We start from the raw sequence: 22297 nt of genomic DNA, 5'->3' as shown, positions 1-22297 counted from the left end.
TACACCGTTCCTGCCACAGAGCCTGGTGGTCAAGACCCCCACTCGCTGCACTGAGAACCCCTACTCACTCCACGAGCTGCACTGGGACCCATGCCAGTAGCTGGCACCACAAGCCAGGGGTGCCTACACCCCCTGGTTGACTCCAGTAGCTGGCACCCAGTCCACCCATGCCAACCCCCAATAGCTGGCACATAGTCCTTTCAGTTTGCATGCACACAGGATAGAGAGCGAGATTACACAGAGAGATTGTTAAGAAAAGATTTAACAAGAAGATACGAGAAGACAGGACAGACATCATCTGTGTCCTGCTACCAATTAGTTGCCTCTGGAGAGACTCTGGCGTCATCAGGTCATCCGTCATCTGAAACTTCTTCAACAAGATTAGAGGGGACAACTCCTCTTGTGCCATTGGTCAGCTCTGCTACATACCAGCCCTCTCCATCCACATCTCCAAAGATGTAAACCTATTGTCCAGCAACTAGAGGAAGCACTAGTTCAGGCAGCTCATTGGGACCATCAAAAGGATCATAGCTCTATTGAGCTACGAATGCTCGAAGCTCTGCTGGTTGTTTTCTCACAGCCTCCAGGAGGATGGACTCCTTGTCTGCTCCCAGGTTAGCCTGGCATGGCCTGGAAATGATGTGGTTGGATCTTTCTCCTTCCAGCTGTTCAAGTTCCTGAAATAGTTGCTGGTGTTGTTCATTTAACTTCTGGTACCGATCATTCAGTTCAATCAGCTGGGCTCGAAACAGTTGCAGGGTTTCTTTGTGTTCCCTGTGTACTTCTGCCTGAGGCCTCTGCAAATACTCGCTTTCCTCCTCTTTCCTCTGGAGCGCTAACTTTGTCTCTCCTGTTCCTTCTCCAGCTGTTGACTTCCTTCTGCCATTTCTCTCATGGCTTTCAGTTTGCGCTCTGCCTCTTTCAGCTGGGTTGGAAGACAGATGTTTGTCTGGATGGCAGAATCTCACTCCTCTGCCGCTTGCGCTAGTGAGTCTGGTGAGCTAGACATCCCAAGCAGCAGTATCTCGGCAAAACCCCTCTGAACCCTTCCTTCCCCACCCCCTGCCTTACCTCAGCAAAGAAAGCTGTAGCACTCACCCGCAGCTTAACTGAGGAGGAATCCAGCCATGGCAAGAGGTTCCTCACCACACAGGGGGAGATGAGCCCAGCATGGAGCAGGACGCTGTGCAGGGGACACAAGCGAGGGACACACCAGTTGCCCAGGGAGGCCACAGGCCGGGTCTCCAGAATTCACTTGCGCTGACACAGACGCTATTCTTTTGCTCAGGACAGCTTCCCAGGCACACTGGAAGGGTCCCAGCAGCCATTTCCCTACGCACAGCTCCACAGAAGGTGGCCAGATGCATCCCTGGGGCTCTTACCTGCTCAGGAGACACACCCCCTCAGGGTGAGCCAGGGGGTCTTCCAGGCGAGCCCACACTGCCCAATTCATGAGCAGCCGCATCCATTTCTGCGCCATGCATTTGCCTAGCACCAACTCTATAGCTGAAAGGAAAATCCTGGCAGAAGAAACAAAACACAACAAATCAAAATAACACCACCACCACAAACCCAAAGAAATCTCAAATCACAGCAGGTTAGGGGAAGACTTATCTTTAGCAGAGCTAAATACCCCTGAAATGATGCTTCATAGCCTCCAAGACTGCAGCTAACAACACTGGCATTTTTGTCATGCCCCAAACCCACTGAAGCAGAAGGAAACCCATACCCCTAGACTGACTCCATGCTAGATACTCCTGCCTAGGAGCTGGAGTTTCTCCATGAAGGAACAGAAGTAAACCCAACCATGACTACTGGTTTCCACATCTAGGAAGTGGGGCAGGTGAAGCTCTCCCTCAGCTCCACAAAGGCACATGCCTTGGTGAGGGGAACTGAAGCCAGCCCCTCCATCTGCCCCTTCAGCTCCTTACCTGCACGGCTTCTCTTCAAGCACCTGGCCCTCAAGGAACAGTTGTCTCCAGCTGCTTATGGGGGAAAGCAGCCTCTCCTCACCCAGCGTTTCCCTGGCCCGCCTCATGAGGCTGGGAAGAAGGTGGGGAAGCAGTTGCCTGAGCTCCTCTGTGCTCCTCAGGGCAAGCACCACCTCGGAGATGGCACGGGTGATCTGCAGAGAAACATGACCAAGAACCACCTGTTCAGGCAAGGCCTTTTCCCACCAGCCTGGTTCCCCTGCCTGCCTGGGGCAGGGGGGTTACTGTCCACAATTGTCACTTCTGTGACAGCCTTGTGGCTCAGGAGCACAAAACTGTCCCGGCTCCCCACACTCCTTGAGGCCGGCCCAGCACAGTGCCCTGGGAGTCTCCACGGGCATCCGCAAAGGGCACCTGACTCCCTCATGCCAAGGTATGAGTTAGAAAGCAGATGCAAAGCTGCAGAAACGTGTGTGCCATTGAACGTACCGACAGAGTCTCCAGAGCAGTCTGACGGCTGTGCCGCTCACGAGCAGAGGAGTGAGTCCCCAGGTGGTTGTTTCCTGCTCTGTTTAGTTTCTCTACTAAGCACCTCAGGATCTGAATCCCAAGGACGCTTCTTCCCAGGCTCCTCCACAGCTCCACCATGTCACTGCAAGGGAAGAGACGTTCACACCTGAGCCTGTATCCTCGCAGTCCTGCAATGCCCTCAAACCTCCTCACCTGCAATGGGGCTTACAATGCCCCACTCACAGCAGATGCAAGCCTGCAGTCTTGCAACACTCAAGACTGTTCAGGCAGAAAAAAAAGACCTGCTTCTCAACTGCCCCCCCCCCCCCGGCCCCCCCCCCCCCCCGCCAGTACAAGCAAGCTGCAGGGTCTCTGACTACAGTGGGGAAGTGCACATACCTGTCATACCTGTCCATAGGCAGACCTTTCTGCAGGAGACTGCTGATCACAGCCTCATGGTGAGAGCGGGCGAGAAGAAACACCATATGGAGCAGGAAGGGCCTGTGGGTGCTCTGCTGCATGTAGGTGTAAAGGGTGTTCAGGATTTTTGGCACCTGAATGAAAGAAGAGGAGAAAGAAGGGCTCAGTGCCTTCTTTATCCCCTCCTGCGGGGCCCAGACACAGTCATTCAGCACATGAGCAATGCCTGCTCCGTTGACACAGAGTCCAGATCTAGCTCGAAACCTCACTCCTTCCACCCTGCCTGACCCTGGCTCATGCCTGGAGCTGAGCCTGCTCTTGGCAATAGCGCACACGCATGCATGCACGCGCACGCACAGATGCATGTTCTCACAGGCAGAGCCTCAGTCACTGCACGTGCCTGGGCCCAGACGTATGAGCAGCTGCGTGCGCTGTGTGCACACAGAGGACATGGACACATTTCACACCCAGCACTTAAATAACTCTCCCTATGTGTTATTGTGCAATGCAAGAGCAAAACCAAACACACTCTTGCAGGGCCTGTGCAAGGGCACGTGACTCCTTCCAGAGGAACCCAGTTCTCCAGGGACACTATTCCTTGCCTCTGCCCTCCTTTCCCAAAACTCCAACGCCGTCGCTACACAGAGGACCATCCCCTGAAGAAAAGGGTGTTTGTTGGAGCCTTTCACAGCTAGAAGCCGTGGTCATGATAAAGACAAAGTGGCCGCCAGTTCCCTCATCCCGTGGAAGAGCCCAGCTTCTCCCACAGCTGCCTACCTCTGGCCTGTGGTGCAGACACAACCCGCTCTGTGCCTGGGGAAGTAGCAAGGAGTGACCCCGCAGCCCATGGATGCGGCGCTCTTGCTGCCTGGAGCGGCCGCTGGCTCTGCAGGGATGGCACAGGGATGCCCTGCCCTGCCTGTAACAGGAGCTGCCTAACAGCTGGGTGAGCTTTAGCTCAGCTGGGCATGATCCTGTGGGCTGCCACCCATGATTGCCATCACGGTGACCGACCTCTGTCAGCGGCAGACAGCCACTGAGCTAGTCCGGGCTGAGCAATGTGCTGGTGGCCCTAGAGCCCAAGTGGAGCGCAGCAGAGCACAAGTGGAGGAGGAGAACAGGAGCCTGGAAAGGGCAGGCACAGCATGAGGCCAGAGGCTCCCAGGCTACAAACAGGCAGCAACTGGTGGCGAAAGGAAGGTCACCTTGCAGGCTGGGTAACACCACAGTCAGGGAAAGCAATGAGAGCAATGAACAGGTACCCAACCTGTGGAAAACCTAGCATGCCCAGCAATGTTCAGAGTAGAGAGAATTTGGAACCAGTGAAGAAAGAGCAGGGTGAAGTGGGTCCCGGGGCAGGGAGGACTGACAGTGACCCTGAGGAAGGGGAAGAATGGCAAGGGGCAAGGTTGGTGCCTCCCAGTGCCTCACTCATGGGAAGGAGCTGAACCAACAGGAGACTTTGGACAAGAAGTGCCCATATCCTTTGTCACCAGCTGGAGCAGACACCAGCAGCAGGTGCTAATGCATGACTCAGACCATCAGTAGCCCCTTGGCTCAGCACACAGGCAGCATTTCTTGAGCCCATGGCAACTGCACAGGGTGTAGTGCAACAGCCAACAGGAGAAAAGACAAAGTCAAATGGAAAAAAAAGGTCTCCTTTACCTCCTGGAGTATTTCCTTTCTGCATTCCACCAGGAAGATGAACACCCACTTCCACACTGCTCTTGCACATGCAGGTGTGACATGCAGCAATCTGTCCAGGATGGCAGTCAGAAAGTCCGTAGCCTGTGCTGGAGGGATGCATTTGCAAACAGCCTGGAAAGAAGTCAGGAACAGGAGAGACCGCATCACAGCTCTGCTCCAGCAATTCGGAAAGGAAAGCAAACTTGACAGGACTGTTAGTTCAGCAGTCATGGAGGGGGCAATCACTTGATCCTCCTGCTGTGCATACAGTGCTGTTTACATCTGATGCAGCTAACCAATTTGGAAGTGCCTCCCCCCATGTTGTTTGCTCATATACCAAATTTGTATTCTGACAAGAGCACTCACACACGTGTGCGCACAAACACACCCATCATGGTATCTACTCCAGCAGGCCTAGAGGACAGTCTTGTCTCAAAGCCTCCTGCTACTTGCTAACAGCAGCCGTTCCAAACAGCTCGCTCTGGAGACAGTAAGAGACTCTGGAGGGGAGCAGGGAGACATGCAGGAGGCCAGGAGCCGAGCCCCCACCCCGCTGGTCTGGGGCCAGTTACCTTTGCTAGTTTGGTACAGGTCTCCACCAGAGTCTCGGTGTCTGGGCTGTTCAGTGCCTCACAAAGGCACCTGATCTCATCTGCCTGAGGCACCACCTTCATGGTCTTGGCTGGAACAAACACCAGGAGAAAAGAGGAGTCACATCTACAGAAAACCCAACCTCTGGCCCCAGGTACCAATAAAGGAGAACCCAAGTGGTGGCAGTGAAGGCCACAGGGAAACCCAGGGCTCCTGAACTCGGTGCAGCAGGACTTCCTGACCCCAATAAATGGCTGACAAATCCTGGGCTGGAAGGAGCCCTCTTCCTCCTTGAACTGTTTGCTGGGACTTCAGGGATTCAGCAGCCTCTGCTCCCAACAGCTGTGTCCCCTACGTCACCCTCTGAAATATCAGGGCCCTCATCCAAGTGAATTGTCTGACCACCATCTGTCTCTCCTTGAATGTGGAGGGAGACAGTCCCCAGCATTGGTGACAACGTCCTGCTCTCAGACAGCAGTGGGGGAAGGCCCTGACCACCCAGCCTCACACATGCCCCAGGGAGGTCGGACTCAGCGACCCTCTCCCAGAGATCCTTCCTGAGATGGCCAGGGAGGCAGAGAGTTAACAGGGTGGGGGCACAAAAACATCTGAGCTCATTGACTCCCCCTTCCTTCCCTGGGACAGGGCCTGGCCCCACGGGACCCCAGTGGTCACCAGGCCAGGAAGGGAGGGAGGATCAGGCTGAGCAAGTCTGGGAAGCGCCCGCTCTCCTCACCTTGCATTTGGAGAAGGTAGCTGAGGCAGACCCATGCCTTCTTGCGGGACGCGGCCAGGCAGTCGTTGGTCAGAGTCCCCAGCAGTCCCACCAGGGAGCCAAACTGCTTGCAAGGACATCCTCTCTGCAGGGGAGAGCAGCAGGAAAAGGGTCACAGGCAGACCCAGCACCTGCTCGCCTCTACCGCCCATCCTGCTCCCTGAGCAGCGACTGGGCAGAGGGGCAGGCAGAAGGGCTGCCCCGTGATCCCAGGAGCCCCGAAACCCAGCACCCAGTTGGGCAGGGCTCCCTTCTGGGGCCGCAAATGCTGGGAAGAGGGCACCAGAGCACGCAGGGGATCCCTACTTACCATGAGCTCAGATTGCTGCTTGCAAGCTCCCAACACATGGGCACAAACCTGCAGGGCTCTCTCCCGCTCCCATTCATTGGCTGAGGTGAGCCAGCCTTTCAGGACCTGAGGCAGGGTGTATCTCTCTCACAACCGGCGTTTTTCTCTCCCTGAGATCCCCCCCCCCCCCTCCTCCCTCCTTCTCTGGCCCCTTCCCAGCACAGCCCCTGGCCCTACCGAGCACTGGCACTGCAGCCTCCACTGCCTTGCGCTCTCCAGCCACCTCTGCCCTGAGGCAGGTGTTGCTTCCCTGACAGCATCTCCCCTCCCCGGCCTTCCCCCAGGCTGCTCTTTCCCAGCTCAGGGCTGGCTCTTGGCTTTCCCTCTGGCAGGGCCTACTTCTCTGCCTGTCCTGAGGCTGCAGTGGCCAGGCGCTCCCACCCCCCAGCTCAGCCCCTGGCCCCAGCCAGATGCACACTCTCAGAGCAAAGAGCCAAAGCCCCACTTTCCCATAGGAAAGGCATCCACCTCCTATCACCCTCTAAAGCCTCGATTCTCTGCCCCTGCAACACTTTCCCTGTTGCCCCATGACTACTCACATGGACCACGTCATCAAAGCAGGCAGAGGTCTCCTCTGCCTCCAGAAGGGTTTCTATAAGATGCCCCAGATCTTCCATGCTTCTCCTGTGCAGAACCTGAAAGCAGGAAAGGAGAGCTGAGTTTCTGCATCATGGGGACTACCAGTGCGCACTGAGGTGGCATCCTGACCCAGAGGTGGGCAGGCAGTGGCCAGTGGGTACCTGCATGTTCACCGCTGCCCTCGCTATCTTCCTTCTCTTGTTCATCTGCTCCTTGGAAGGATAGGACAAGACACTCTGGCAGCACACTGCCAGCAGGTTGCAATTTTCCACCCTGCTCAGAGGTGGCCTCAGCTTGCTGGCCAGAGGAAAAAGGAAGAGAAAAGAGAAAGGAGATTGACTAGCTCTCTCCAGAGCGGCTTAAAGCACAACTGGGTTCCTCCTAAACGAGGGCCCTGTATCCAACACCCCCAGCCCCATGCCAGCAAGCACTGCCTTCAGCTCCAGCAATTCCTGCCACATCCCAGGCAGCAGGCAACCTCCCACCTGCAGGTTAAGGGGGCTCCCTGGAGCTCCCTTCTTTTGGAGACACCCAAAATGGGGAACACCCTCCCACTCCACAGCCCCAGCAGCTCCCGGCCCCATGCTCAAGGCCACTGGGGCTGTCCCAGCCAGCTGTGATGGAGTACAATGGGAGTCCCCAGAGCCCAGGGAACAGACCTCACCTCAACTCCTCCAGGGCCTGAAACACTCCATACACTAGGGAGTCCCAGGGCTCCCCCTTTATCCAGTCCTGCAAGTCCCAGAAAGACAAATGCAGAGTTGGCAGCAGGCAGAGACAGGGGACAGCCCTCCTGCCTCCCCTGGGGACAGGCTCTGTTGCCAGGCCTGGGCAGACACTGCCCCGTCACCCCCACGGATCCCCAAAGGCACCACAGGAGCGACCCTGCTCCGCAGCCAGCTAGCACCAGCACCCAGCAGCCCCACTGGCTCAGGACACAGCTGCAGGAGCTCGCATGAAGTCAAGAGTCCATCGTGCCTCTGGGGAAACCAGTCTGATGGCACAGCCCAAAACCCCCCCATGTGACTGCCCTGGCTACGGGCGCTCACCAGCAGGGTCTGCGTCGCCTCCTGCTTTGAGGAGAGCTCAAAGTTGCTGCAGTCGCCCACAGCCTGGATGGCACAGCTGACCTCAGTGATGCTCTGCACCAGGGCGAGCTTGAGCTGCAAGTCCTGAGGCCAAAGACAGAAAAGCACCCCTTGAACTCTTTGAAGGGCTGAGAGGTGGCAGGTGAGCGTGGGCAGGGGGAACCAAAAGGGGGGGTTGGATCTGTACGTTGAGGACAAACCCTTCCTTGGGGGATCTTTAGAAAAAGACCATCCGTCTCGGTATGCCCCAGCCCCTAGGGGCTGGAGCTGGGGCACCCAGGCATCCCCGCCCTGTGTGCTCCATGCTCCTACCCTCTGTTTGGCTCTGGAGAGCCGCAGGATGTTGCCCATGATTTCTTTATCCACACGGGTGAGCAGCTGCTCCTTGGGGGCATGCAGCGCAATGCCGCTGTAGGTGCGCATGAGAGCAGCGCGAATGCCCTGGGCTTTCTCCTTCTTCCACCGCTGTACCTGTGTTGACAGAGATGCCCTGAGACATCAGCCCCGAGACTCCTGCGGGCTCCTGCAGCAGGCCCTGCTCCGGCACCTTCACCAGCTCCTTGTTTCCCTGGGCACCTCCCAGCAGCTCCCCAAGCTGCTCCTTGAGCTGCGGGAGCTCCGGGACTGGGAGCTGTTCCCATCCTGCAGCTTGGGTTCTTGCATGGGGATGGGGAGGAGGGTGCAGCCAGCATTGCACATGCTGCTGGCTGTTTTACCACTGATTTGAGAGGTCAGGGAGCTGTCTGGAACCTTTCAGTGGAAAGGTATCTGACATCGCTTGTCATGGTCCTGCTCAGAGATGCCCAGCCTGTGCAGGTCAGTGGTGCAGAGGAGCCCAGTCTGCTTGCCTCCCCAGACCAGGCTGCACTGCTCTCTCTGCAAGGCCGTGCCCTGCCCAGAAAGGTTTCCCCACAGCCCCCAGGTGGGGAGCAGAGCCAGCGAGACCTCACCAGACTCCTGCTCCTGGCCCTCAGCTTTGAGGAAGGGACAGAGGGTCACACTGTGCCCACCCCATCTTGTTGCTAGCTCCTGCTGAAGTTCAGTCAGGGGCAACGTGGCTGCCAGCAAGGAACCACTGCAGCTGCCCCAGCTGGGTGGCTCTGATCCACCAGGTGTCAAACCCCATCGTTTCCAAAGACACCTCAGGGGCCCCAATGCCAGGACGTCCCCTCTGAAAAACAGGTCTCAGGTAGCTCTTACAAGAGGGCTAATCTGAAGGCAGCTGCCCCGGTTTGGCTGCTGCAGGTGTGGAAGTGGAAATAAGGCTGAAAAAGGAAAGCCAAGCAGCAGAACCCTGGAGCCTTTACCTTCCAGCCCGTGGAAGTCTGATAGAACCAGCCTCTGGTGAAAGCGGCAGAGAACATAGTCACTGTGTCCAGGACCAAGTGGAAGTGGCTCTCGGCAGCATGGGACACAACAGAAATCATTCCCTGCAACCACAGAGAAACAGAGAGTTGGCTCCAGCCCATGCACTTGGCTGTGGCCAGTGACAATAGCCTGACAAGATGTTGCAGCAAGGGGGAAACGGCAGCAATGTGGAAATCAAGGAGATATGGAGCCGGGCCAGCAGCAGCCCGCTCTCTCCCCCAGGAACAGGCAGGGCATGCTCAGGACATGAGCATCACCTCACCTGGGCCTCAGACAGCTCCACGGGGCTTGTCTCCTGGAGGAACCTCAGCACCTGCCCTTGGACATATCTGAGGTCCCGACAAGCTGCCAGCGCTGTCCCAAGAGCCTTGTACAGGAAAAACTGAAAGAGAAGAGGCCAAACGCAAGATGCAGTCACGGCCCGACCCATCAGGAGAGGGCTGGCCCCAGATGGACCCAACCGCCCCGGGAGCAGGCAGGGCCGGCTGCGGTGTCAGGCTGTAGCCAGCCACTGGGGCAGCCTGGGGAAAGTGCCTTTTGAGGGTGAGGGAACAGGAAGCAGTGAAAACCGCCTGTGTGGGCAGAGCAGTGGCGCCGGCCCCAGCCCTGGCACGGGGCAGGAGACGCACCTTCTCCCAGGAGCTGGGGGCAGAGCTGCCCAGCTGCTGGCTCAGCTCCTGGCTCAGGCCCACAGTCCAGGCCTTGTCCTCGATGGGCTCCAGCGATGCTCGCAGGAACTGGGGTGAACAGGAGAGGAAGCGAGTGTTCCCCTGCCCTTGGCCAGGGCCCTTTCCACACTCGTATGTCCCGGGATGCTGCTGGGGAAGAGCTGCCGGGAACAGCAGTCTCTTCCCCCACCCCACGCTCTTTTCGCCAGCCTCCCTCTTCCTCTAACACCTCAGGCGAGACCCCCCAGCACACCAGACATAGAGGAGGAGGCAGTGCTAAGGCACGTGCCACAGCGTTAGAGGGCATTAGCCATCAGCCATGGCACGTGTGCAGACAGCAGCTCCTCTGAGCGGGCAGGCACCTACTGCGGGGGGAGGCACAGGGTGCTCATGAGGTACCCCCACCTCCTGCTGCCTACACAAGCAGCCCCGAGCTTTCTCCCACAAGTTTGTCTGCTCCCTCTTCTCCCCCTCTATTCCTGACACCCCCGCAAGGATGCTGTACCTTAAGCACACGGTGCTCCCACTCTGCAGAGTCCACGGAGCTCTCGGTTTTTCCTAGAAAGCAAGAGGAAGCAAAAGCTCTTGCTGCTATTTAAGCTCACACCAAAGACAAGCCCTGTGGTCTCCTCTGCGGTCAGACCGCCCAAAAGTCCCAGGCCATCAGGCTAGAAAGCACCTACATCAAAGTCTTTGTGAGGCCAAAGACACAGGAAGGATCCCAGGGGCATCTGTCAGGGCCACTGATTCAAGCTGGGGAAGGACATACTGACCGCAGCTGATCCCCACTGCTTGACGGCAGCTCCCAGAACAACTCCGACCACTGAGACACAGCATGCACCAGCAACACGCATTTTCTCCTTAATGACCCACCGCTTTCTGCCCATTTGTAGCCCTTCTCCCAGGCTACTGCCAAGGACGGCTGCTACAAACCTGGCCTGGCCTGGGGACTTGGTCCTCCAAAGCCAAGGCCTGCACCCGCTCCAGGAGCACCAGTCCTGTCCCTCCCCCAAAGACCATCCTGGGCAGGACATGGAGGTGCCACCAAGACCTGCCATCCAAGGAGACATCAACGGCCCCACCCATTCCCTGGGCTGAATTGACACCAGGGGTCAGCTGCCCCCAGCCTCAGTGCTGGCTCCCTGGAACAGGAAAGGCAACAGAGCAAGTCCTGGGGACATGAGGACAATTCTCCTCCATCACGCTGAGAAGCTGCATTTTCCTCCCCCCGCCCCCAGCCTCTCCCTCACCACCCGCACTTTACCTTCCAGGTACTGCAGCAGGAGGGGGATCTCGGTCGCCCACACTGGCCCCAAGGCTCTGTGGATCCTGCCGTGGAGAGCCTGCAGCAGCTGCAAGGCAGCGACCGTGCGTTCGCTGCTCGCGTAAGGAGCCGCTGCCACCACCTAGGCAAGGGCAGGAGAGAAGGGTCACTCCTGCTGCCAGAGCCACAGCTTCTCCCGGGAGGGAGGGAGGGAGGGAGCCTGGTGCCACTCGGCCAGCAGCAGGCAGCCGATGGCTTCACCTGGGGTGCTGCCAGCCCCAAGAATGGAGTGGGATCCCCAATGGGCTCGGGCAGGCTCGGCATGCTGCCTCCTCCTCGGGGGCTCCCAGCACTGGCCTTAACAGCATATCCGCCCTGGGCTCTCCCACCACCCCTGGCCAGAAAAGCTCTTTCCCCAGGGCCCCACTACTCACCAGCAGTCGAGTCAACAGGGCCTGGGGAGCCGGCAGCTGGGCTGCGGGGAGGAAGAAAGGCTGGGTGAGCCGACAAGCCCCCACCGTGCTCTGCCCCGTGCACCTCCGATGCCCCACACAGGGCTGAGGGCTGCGAGCAGCTGCACTGCCACAGCGCTGGCCCGGGGGGGCTCCCCAGGGCTGCCCAGCATGAGATGAAGGCAGCTCATGGCCAGGAATGAGTCCTGGCTCACCAGCAGAGTGCTGCGAGCAGGAGAGCCAGGCCTCTGCACCGGGCAAGGTGCAGCAGCACCTGCCTCTACCCTTTGGTTTTCCTGGGCTCCTGCTCAGGGCTGGTGGGGTGCAGGGAGACACAGGCTGGCCCGGCCCCTGGCCAAACCCAGCAGCACTCACTGGGGCTCCTACCTTGCTCCTGGGAGTCCATGCCATCCAGATCTTCCTCTTCTTCCTTGCACCCTGCTCTCTCCCATCTCTCAACTAGGGCTCGGAGACAGCAGGAGAGCGGGATCAGCATGCCGCTGTACTGGGCTGGCACCACATACTGCAGCAGCCTTGGCCACAGGAGCTGCAGAGAAGCAGCGGGCAGTTTGCCACATTGGCATTTCCACTCAGCTCAAAGACAAAAAGGGTGGTCTGCGTTTCCCTGAGCCTTGTGCACTTCAGCACACATGAGGGGAGAGGTTCAGGGCATGGGGGGGCATGAGGAAAAACATCCCGAAGGCAAGAGGAAGCCACAGCAGCAGGGCAGAGGGTGACTTACTTTGGTCATCCCTCTCAGAGAGACATCCAGCGAGCTCAGGATGTCCATGCACAGGGCTTGAAGAGCTCCATCCTCTTGGGTTTCGCAGGCAAAAAGGCCTCCTGCCACCTGTAAGACAGAGTTGGCAAAATCCCCATTACTCTCGGCTCCTGACTGACACAGCTCAGGCACAACTCACCAGTGCTCCTGTGCCAGCCTCCTGGCAGCACTGATCTCCTGAAAGGGGAACAAGGACAGCCGGACCCAGCTCAAGGACCAGGTCCCGGACCCTGGGAAGGACTGGAAGCCTGGGAGCAGAGAGCGACGCTGCTTGTCTGCACAGTCCCCCAGGGCCTAAATGCTGCTCTCATGCCAGCAAAGCAGAGGTGAGGAACGTGCCCTTCAGCATTGTTGTAACTCGGTGCCAGCCCTGGCAGCAGCACGCTCAGCCCGACAGATGCAGAGGAGCACCCAGAAGCCCTTTCCTTTGCCCTGCTCCCAAAGCAGAGCCTCCCCAAGCCTCAGAGCAAAGTGACACACACAGATCTCCCAGCTAGAGGGAAGCTTCAGCCAGAGGGAAGATCCTCAGCAAGTCAGTGGGAGGCTCAGCCATCCCCAGCTTTCATCTCCTGGGCACCCAGCTGGAAATGCTCATGGAAGGGATGGCCAAATGGCCTGTCCCCTTGCCAGAAGGGATGCAGGCCCCCAGACTGCTATTGGATGGGCAGGGTGTGTTTTGGAGGGCTAGGGCACAAGAACACCACAGAAATCTCCTCTAGCCAGGCCCACCTGTCTGCACTGGCTGTGTTTTGCTGATTGTCCATGAGCATTTAAGGATGAAGGATGTCCTGTCCCTACCAGCCCCTCCCTTTGCAAGGTGGCTTTGCAGAAGGCGCCTGTGGGCACAGCTCAGCCCATGGGGTGTGCAGGCAGCCCCACAGTCCTGGGTGGCATGCCCGGGTGCAAACCCACATCATCCACTGACATCTCCACCAACATCAGCACAGACGCCCACAAGGAACAGCCATTGGGAGGCCACTCCGACGGCAGTGCCAACCCTGATGGCCCTGCAGCGTTGAGCTCTCCATGGCCAAAGATGCCTGCAGGAGCTCTCAGCGCAGTCAAGGCACCGGTCAAAGCTCTGAGTGTCCTGCTCTGCCCTTACCAGTCTGCCCGAGGTCCGTCTGAACTCGATGAAGATGTGCCCCACCACATCCCATGCCCAGCGGCTCTCAGAGCCGGAGCTGAGCAGCTCCCTGATGAACTCCAGAACTGCCCTTCGCACCTGCCAGGAGAGAGTGCGGTTACGATCCTCCTGTTCAAAATCCAAAAGGAAGATGCCTTTGCTTGGGGGCAGCCTTTGTGGCTCAGGGAGAGATGATGAGTGCACGGCAGCAGCTTTCACTCCTGGCACCAGGGCTGGGCTTTAGCACCAGGCTGGATGGGCATTTGCCCCACAGAGCACAGCAACCTGCCTGCTCCACTCTGCCAGCTCTCCCCGGGGAGGAGCCATCACCCACCACCTGGGCAGCGTGCTGGCGCTTTCCCAGGCACTCCAGCTCTGCCCCGAGGGTTTCTCTGCCTCCCCTGGTGGCACTGTCCCTTCCCAAACCAGCTCACCTGGGCACTGGGGTCGTTGCACACGGACCGCACGGCCTCCACCACCTGGGGCAGCTTCTCTCTTGTCGCAGGTGCTGGAAGACATACAGAGAGGTGTGCGTTGAGGCACAGCCTAGATGGCAGAAGGGATCCCTTGAAGATACCAAGTTTTTTGCACACCAACGGGACAGAAAAGTGGGGTCTGACTGACTTCACAGGAGGCAGTGGCATAGCCGCAGCAACTCTGTTTCTACAGGCACAGCTATTTTATAGGGACTGAAAGCTATGGTAATATGGTAACACAGAGGACAAGACAAATGGCGTGGATACAAGCAGCTCCTGTGCACACCAGCCCACCCGCCAGCCTGCCCGTGTTACTGAGCTTGGAGCATCGTCCCTGGTGTGCCGCCATTTCTAACTGCTGGGGGAGTGCTTGAGCCTTGTTGCAGGGTGCCAGCTCTGCTGGGGGACCTGCTCTTTGTAGCTCCTTTTGGGTGCAGGTGCACCACTTTCAGCCCATTCCTGCTCTCAGCCCAGCAGCCCCAACCCCTGCCTTGTGTCCCTGGTCCGTGGCACTGACCATCAGAGTGGGCCAGGGCTCCCAGCAGGCCCAGGGCTGCCACGCAACTGGCTTCGCTCCCACCGCTCAGCTGGGAGTGTAGAAACACAACCGTCTCCTCAGGGCAGCTTTGCGCTGTGGGGAAGAAATCACATTCTGCGTTAGCAGGCAGCTGCCCCTGACCGCCAAGGACAGGGAGAGAGCTGCCATGGCACGGCGGGGCATTGCCCAGCCTCCTCTCCTTACCCTGCAGCATGATGCAGCGGGATAGCACTGCCTTATGGGCTGGGCCAGGCTCCTTGGTCACATCAGAGAGCTGTGGGAACAAGGTCCATTTTAGAGAAAGTCGCATCAGTGTTGAGAGGGACTGAAAAGAAACAGTGCTCTCTGCTCGCCTCTCCCAGGGCACTCTGGGCACAGGATCCACAGCCAAAACCCAGCCCACACCACAGTGGCCCCAGGCACACACAGAGGTTTGCAGCAGCCCAGGCTGCCCAGGAGCCGAGACTGAGCAGCGTTAAAAGGCTGCCCTTAGGGTGCCAGCGCTGCAGAGTCCGCCTGCAACTTGACCAAGAGGGAAATTGCTGTGGGAACCGGGCTGCCCCTCAGGCCCATTCCAAACAGCCAGGATCAGGCCTCCTGCAGCCTTAAGGTGGCACCTAGGTGACAAATCCTGGCATCCTCCTGGCCTGCAGGAAAGTCCTGGCGGAGGGACACCCTGCCCGGTTCTGCCCTGTCCTGCCCTGCCCTGCCCTGCCAGCCATCAGGTCTTTCCCCTCCATGGCAATCAGGTGTGCAGGCCCCAGGCTGGCGGCAGGGCGCAGGCTCCCCTTACCTGGCGGTGCACAGCGGTGCTGATGGCAAGAGCCGTGCCCTGTGGGATGGGCGTCTGAACTCCCTCCAGTATCTCCAGGACATAGCTGAGGCTCTACAAGAGAACAGGGGAGGAAGAGGAGGCTAAAGGCACCTGGGAAAGGAGAAACCCAGCACATCTGGGATAAGGGGAGTCCCTAGCACCGGCTCCCAGGGAAAGCCCCAAACCCTCCTAAATGGGGCTTCTTGCTTGCAGCATCAGGAGGGTCTCTTTCCTCTGAACAGAGCCCAGTGTTGACAATTCAGTTTCCCGGCACTTCCCACTCATCAGACCTTGCCCTTCACTGGACAGGATTGGACATGGCCCTGGGCATTAGGGCAAAGCTCTTTCCGCACACAGAGCCCCAGGGAGGTGGCAATGCCTCATTTCCTGAGAAGATGAGCCGCAGGGACTCTTGCCTCTCTCGTGCCCCCCTGGGTTTCTCTTTTCTTGTCCAAAGAGCCCAGGAAGCCTCAGGCTTCCTCTGATCTCCTTGTTCCTTCTCTAAGGGCGTCCCAGCTCCTCCTGGCACCCCACAGCTCCCCAGCACCTCGTGGCACTCTCATAGATGCCCCCCAGGAGCCACGCTGAGCCTTGCGCAAGACCTCACCTTGGTGACCCGGGAGGTGTCTCGGACCTCCTGGTATTGGTGCAGGAGCCAGAGGAGCTGCTCACAGGCATGCTCTCGGTGCTGCTCCTCATGCAGAAGGATCCCCATCATGGCAGCCACTGCCCCGAGGACAGCCTGCTTGTCCTGAAGAGAGAAGGGAGAGGCTCTGCTTAGAGGGCTGAAGGTCTGCCTAGTGCTCAGCATCCCCTGGACACCAGTCTGCCCTTCCCACTGGGAGGGGTTTCCTTTCCTTTCTGCCCTGCAGGAGAAGGGCTCACTCCAGAGAGGAAAGAGCACTTCCCCATGCTGATACCCCACCCTTCCTGCAGAAAGGCCCCAGGACTTGGCTGCTTCCTGCCAGGGAGCCCCTAGTCTCAGGCACGGTGCCGACAGGCTCCTGGCTTGGGGTGCCTTGTCACTCAGACCACTCCCTCCCCTCGCCCCTCTGCTCGCACCCAACTGAGCACAGACAGACCCACCAACGTGGATGTCTCTGCTGTGGACCCAGGCATGGAAAGCAGCACTTCTCACCTCTTCATCCTTGCAGTCCAGCCAATTTACCACCACATAGCGGAACACCGGGTAAATGGCTTCACAGAAGTGTGCTACCCCCTTGAGAGGGAACGGGCATTGCTCCCGGTTGCCAAAGTATGTATTGACTGCTTTTGACCATTGCTCAAGAACTGCACCAGGAGAAAGGAAAAGGGAGCATGTGAGAGTCTGCAGCAGGGACGGTCCCTTGCATCCACGCCCAAGCCTGCTTTAAGGACAGTCCCAGGCTCCAGCAGGGCTCAGCCCAGGACCAGATCTGGATCTGAGGGCAATCTGTGCTCTTGAGGCATCTGGATTCAAACACCCCATTGTTTCGCTCCTCCTCGCTCTTGCACCTTCTCCTCCTCAAATGGCCTGTTCCCCTCCAGCATTTCTCACTGCAGCCCCTTCCCTTCCCACACACATGCCCTTTCAGAGCACGGATTTTAATCCCAGAGGAAAGCAGGGGAACAGAAGCCATGGAAAGGGACCTAGGAGTTCCTCTGTGCAGCGCCACCATGTCCTGCCCTCAGGAACCTCCTGGGCTTCCCCTCTCCTTCTGCATACTCACAGGAGTTTGGGAATACCAAGGCTTGACCTCACTGCAGGCTGCACCCACCACGTTCCCTCTGAGATCCCATGAAGGCATTGAAGGCCACCCCAGCCCTGCCCCAGGGGCCCCGGCCAAGGAGCTGACACTCACCACTGCAGACAACGTGCAAGATCTGGCCACTCCCCACCTGGCTCAGCACAGTGCGCAGGGCGAGCAGCGTCATCCCCACGAAGGGGATGCACCGCAGGGCTGCAGAGAAGGCAGGGACAGAGGGACCAAGGTCAGTGAGAGACATGGGAGACTGGGGTCGATCTCTGGCGAGGCTGGGGCTGCTGGGCCATGCAGGGCATGCCAGAGGGCATGGGGAGGGCTGCCTTCCCCAAGGGGAACACAGGAAAGCCCTTTGGGGAAATGGGGAGGAGAGTGGGGGACAGACACCCCATGGGTTTGTTTCCAACAGGTGCCCACCCTTCAGGAACTGGGATTGGGCTGGTAGGGCAGAGCTGCCAGCTGGCCCTGGCTTGGAGCAAGGAGGCACAGCAACTCCATAGCCCCCCAGTTCAACACAGAGTGTTTAGGGAGGGGGAGGATCCCTTCTCGCTATTATCACAGACCCCTACCCAAACCAGGAGGCCGAGGGTGCCGTACCATAGCTGCGGGCCATTTTGCCCAAGGTGAGGAGCACAGTCTCGTCAGGGACCTTCCCCATGGCCTTCAGGTGGCTCTGGAGCTCAGACATGACAAAGTGGAAGTGGGAGCGGGCCAGAGCCACCAGGACATCGCTAGCGGCCGTCTTCACATCACCTGTCACACCCTGCAAAAGCATCACAGGCTAAACACTCCCAAGAAAAAGGCTGAGGCATTCAGACAGGCTGAATGACCCCGTGTCCTCTGTGAAACCCCTTGGGGCAGCTGTGCTCAGGGCCAGGCAGCTGCTGCCTCTTGCTCCCTGGGGTAGGCGAGTAGCTCCCTTGCAAGACAAGGGAGGCATTTCCCCGGCACAGCCCCGTGCCACTGGCTCCTCTCCATGGAGATGCCAGGAACAAATTGTCGCAGACTTGAAACCCCCCTGGGACCTCTCTGTGGGGCTGGTGGGTTCCCACGGCTCTTCCTCAAGGCAGGAGGAATAACCTTGAGCTTGAACCCAGCTCTCTCTCAGTTAGAAACAGCCCCAAGTCCGCGTGTCCGCACAGCTCTCTGCATCCCCTCGCCAAATTCCCTGTAATGACGAGTCCCCAGAATCTCTTCCCTTAGGACCTCCGCTGGGTCTGAATAACCAAGGAACATCTCTGCGCCACTCTGTATTTCCCCCCAAACCAGGGGCAGAGGCAGGCTGCTTTGGTGGCCTTGAAAGAGGACAAGCTCACCTGGGCTGCTCGCATGTCACTGGATGCCTCTGCTATTAGGCGGTTCACGACACCGCTTGTCAAACAGCCATCATCTCCCTGCAAGATCCTCTCCAGCTCCCGGTATGTCTCCACTCGGTCACCCTGGGGACAGACCACAAAGGGGAGTGATGGGACTTGCTTTGCCCTCTTTTCCAGGGAGCCACGAGAGAGACCTGCTGCCCCCCAAATCGTCTGTGTGACATGGGCACGAGGTACGAGCTGCAGGCATCAGTCAGGACAGCCATGGGCAACACTAAGATCTTCCGCAGCGCCTCTGATGCTAGCAGAGAGCCAGATAGGGAGATCAACTCCACCAGGGTAAATGGCTGTGCAGGAGCCAAGGAAGTCACTCCTGAGGACGGGGGATGGTGGAGGTCAGAGGGAAAGTGCCAGGCGAGGAAGGGTGTGACTGTTCACTCAACTCCTGCCTAGGTTTTGGCTAACCCAGCTCATGCTAAGGCCTCATGTATACTGGGAGCAGCACCATTAGATCAAAGCAAGAGCACCATATAGGCAGGGCAGGCGGCCAGAAGAAGCTAAAGGGCCATGATGCAGCCATTATCACCTGCAGATTGCTGTCTGCGGCAGCCATTATCTTTTGTCTAGCAGTTTCCTCAGAGTCCACTACTTTATGGAAATGGCACAGACCAAACCTCCAAGCTGGAGGGTATAAAACATCAGCTTACTCAAAAAGCTTTTGAAGCGGATCCAATAGCAGCTGAGCGGCTGAAGCTTTCATGCTTCCTGGTGTGATAGAGGGGATCCCTGCACTGTGACGGAGGAGGGATGAGCCCTCTCACCGTCGGCTAGGTAACTAATTCTTTTTTTTTGCTCATAGGTGCACTACATTAAGAGTTATGGGTTGTAAGTTTTGAAACTTATGACTTGACCGGTTAAGAAGTGAATTCATGTGATAGTCTAGTCTGGGCAAAAGGGGATTGAGCACCCCTGTTCATCGAGTTCATGTAGTGTATTTCTTAATGAGCTCATGAAATAAAATTTAGATCAGGGAGTATGTTGTCCTGTAAATTTGAGAGCTCCAAAGAGACTGTGACAAAGGGGAAGGCTTGGGAACGAGACCATGGCCCGAGGAGGGGAAGCCACGAGCACTCTGCACCTTGGGGCACAGCATTGCTCCTCACACTGGCAGGAGCACTGGTGCTGGGACAGTTCCCAAACCAAAGCTAAGGAGGGGCCTTGGACACTTGGACAAAGGTGCCGGAGAGATGCTGAGATTTATGCCAGAGGCTTTGCCTTGCCCAGGAGTGTGCTGCGAGCTCCTGGGGAAAGGAGTGGGGAACAGTGGCCTTAGTCCAGCTTGAGCAGCAGGATTAGCGCCTGGGGACAAAGAGCCTGCAGGAGTGCAGAGGTGCCGTCAGGTGAAATCCCCCTCTGCCCTGGCTCCCTGGGGAAGCCAGGGGCAAGGAGGGGAGCCCTCAACCCCCGCCCCGCCTTACCTCATGGTCTTGCAGCTGCTTTAGCAGAGAAGTCCCAACGGCCGCAAAGGTAGTGACGGCCGCAGGGACAGTCCCTGTTGCCCTGCCTCCATCCTCAGAATGCACAGGTCTGGCCTGGGAACACATGCATGGGCACAGAGCTGGAAGAAAAGAAAGAAAAGTATTGCTGGCTGCAGGGCTTCACACCAAGGAGGGGTAAGGAGGCAGGAGGGCAGTCAGTGGGATGATGGGAGAGAGCCTTCCCCTCACTGCAGCACTGGGAAGACCACCTTGGGGGACTGGGCCCATTCTGGGCTCCCCAGTGACAGAACAGCAGCAATGTGCTGGAGCAAGTTCAGTGAGGGGGCCCCAAGCTGGAGAGGGGATGGACATGGGGCTCTGTGAGGAGAGGCCAGGAGGGCTGGGCAGCCCCAACAAGAGACAGCTAGGCCAGGTTGTCTCTGAGCAGTCCCCAGCTGCCCCATGGAGGGCAGGGAGAGGATGGAGCCAGAGCCCTCTCAGAGGTGCCTGGCAGCAAGATGAGAGGTGATGGGGATGCAGCCCCTAGCACCTGGCTGGGACAGACACTGCCTCCAGTAGGCGTCAGCCCCTAACCTCCCACCAGCCCCTCACCTCTCAGCACTCTCATCCTCCTCATGGCAGCAGGATCTCCCAGATCAGTGCACTGCTCTCTCTGGGCAAAAGCCATGAGAAACTGGGGCAGCACCAGCCCCAGGAGGAAGATATAGAGCCTGGCCATTGTGACCCCCCTGTGGGGCGTGGCACCTCACAGAGGGCTGCTGTGACACAAGGTCACAGGGACACATGCTGGGGACACACCATGGGGCAGGGACCACACACGGCAGCACCCTGGGGACCCCCACAGGCCCAGAAATGCAGGATTTCCCCATTCTCCATCACTTGAATTCACTCATGGTCCTCAAATAGCTTTAGCAAAGACTTTCTGCAGACAGCCCTTCCCAGCTCTGTCCTTGATCCATGTCCCCCTCCAGGAAGCCATCCCTGGAAACATTCAAGGTCAGGTTTGACAGGGCTCTGAGTAACCTGATCTAGTTGAAGACGTTCCTGCTCATTGCAGGGGGATTAGACTAGATGAGCTTTAAAGGTCCCTTCCAACCCAAACTATTCTATGATTCTATGACCTGAGGCAACGTGGTCTCAAGGGGACTGTGGTGGTGCACACACACCACCCCCCCACCCCTTATTCCTCTTTCTCTTCAACCGCTTTATGATCTCAGGAATTCCAGGCCACCATTTTTGTGTAGCGAGTTAGTCAGTTAAGTGCCCCTTAATTGTACCAGAAACTCCTACATGGCTGAAGCAGAGAGCAGCCCTGTCCTTATCAAAATCTTTGTATTATCGCTAACAGGGGAAGTGAGAACAGCTACCCCTGACAGACTTGGAACAGAGTGGTATCATCGTTACTGGAATTCCAGCAACTACTGATCTGAATTGTGGCTCAGATGGAAATTTACTGGTGATTAAAGTCAATCATCTCACAATCCTATAAACAGCAGTCCTAAGTGAGGCCCTTTGAGCTCTCCTGGACTGCCACGGGCTGCACCAGCATCTCCCTCCAAGTGCAATGCCTCTCAGAGCTAGCAAAATCTTAAAGTTTGCTAAAACCAGAAATCCATTGCTGAAGACCGACAGCGGAGCCTGGGCTGAAACCCTTCACTCCTCGAGGCTCAACCCTCACCCGTTGAGAAATGCCAAGACATTAGACGTGAGTATTTCACTGACCTTGAGGGGAATTTTTAACAGGTATACCATTTTTACATATGTATTCATGTTTGTGTGTATGCATGTGTGAATCAGTTTAAGCAGTCTGTAGATGTACGATTTAGTTTCCAAGTGAGTCTTATACTGCTGCCTTATCCTTATTCCTATAAACCGTTGACCAAGTCTGAGACTAAGAGTGGACCCAGCCGCACCTCGACTCCTCTCTGAGAAGGAGTTTAGAAAGCAAAGGGGTCTATTCTGAACCTCGTGACTCAGCGGGAGGGTCCTCCTTATCCCCTGCATACACAATCATGAATCACTTTATGAATCATTCCAACTCAGTGTAACTTAATTTTCCTTTATGCACTTCCATGTAGTAATAGAGTGAACCTTGCCATCTTCGAATCTTTAACTAAGTCACTGTTTTGACCAGTTTTCTCTAATCACTTTGTTAATCACTGATGACTGAGTGCTATTAAAATATTACAATCAAATCCTGCGATTTGCTACCAGTAAATTCTAAACTGCTACTAAATCAAACTGTGTGAAGTCACTCATTCACAATAAATTGACATAATCAGCAGGATTCATAAACCCGCATCCGTGACAGGGACTGACCTGGC

At 57.4% G+C, this 22297-nt stretch overlaps 1 protein-coding gene across 1 annotated transcript; it reads right to left on the bottom strand.

The window, feature by feature from the left end:
- Window positions 1–350: 350 nt before the first annotated feature.
- LOC142597063 (maestro heat-like repeat-containing protein family member 2B) lies at window positions 351–20691 on the bottom strand. The gene is made up of 35 exons (XM_075727498.1): window positions 20565–20691; window positions 19953–20092; window positions 18475–18597; window positions 17756–17921; window positions 17258–17356; window positions 16555–16706; window positions 16024–16167; window positions 15396–15488; window positions 14807–14876; window positions 14582–14695; window positions 14023–14096; window positions 13568–13687; window positions 12424–12531; window positions 12069–12228; window positions 11664–11704; window positions 11230–11371; window positions 10471–10523; window positions 9927–10034; window positions 9560–9679; window positions 9237–9359; window positions 8242–8400; window positions 7891–8013; window positions 7506–7573; window positions 7003–7138; window positions 6802–6897; window positions 5875–5998; window positions 5120–5229; window positions 4527–4679; window positions 2841–3046; window positions 2421–2583; window positions 1932–2125; window positions 1383–1520; window positions 1072–1183; window positions 579–737; window positions 351–464 (listed from the first exon to the last, which is right to left on the bottom strand). Exons 1-35 carry the CDS (start codon window positions 20689–20691, stop codon window positions 351–353), a joined length of 4332 nt encoding a protein of 1443 aa, XP_075583613.1.
- Between the last annotated feature and the right edge of the window lie 1606 nt (window positions 20692–22297).

This window comes from Pelecanus crispus, unplaced genomic scaffold, assembly GCF_030463565.1.
Source record: "Pelecanus crispus isolate bPelCri1 unplaced genomic scaffold, bPelCri1.pri SCAFFOLD_61, whole genome shotgun sequence".
NCBI classification, from domain to species: domain Eukaryota; kingdom Metazoa; phylum Chordata; class Aves; order Pelecaniformes; family Pelecanidae; genus Pelecanus; species Pelecanus crispus.
Note: the sequence above shows the minus strand (reverse complement) of the source record. Positions and strands in the feature narration are given on the sequence as shown.

What these genes read in the sequence shown, in the direction of transcription:
- LOC142597063 (XM_075727498.1), bottom strand. Translation starts at nt 20,691, where the DNA reads ATGGCCAGGCTCTATATCTTCCTCCTGGGGCTGGTGCTGCCCCAGTTT. An exon ending in CTCTGAGAGGGATGACCAAA is followed by an intron (nt 12,229 to 12,423) that starts GTAAGTCACCCT and finishes GCTTCTCTGCAG; the next exon opens with CTCCTGTGGCCAAGGCTGCT. An exon ending in GCTTTGATGACGTGGTCCAT is followed by an intron (nt 5,999 to 6,801) that starts GTGAGTAGTCAT and finishes TCTCCCCTGCAG; the next exon opens with AGAGGATGTCCTTGCAAGCA.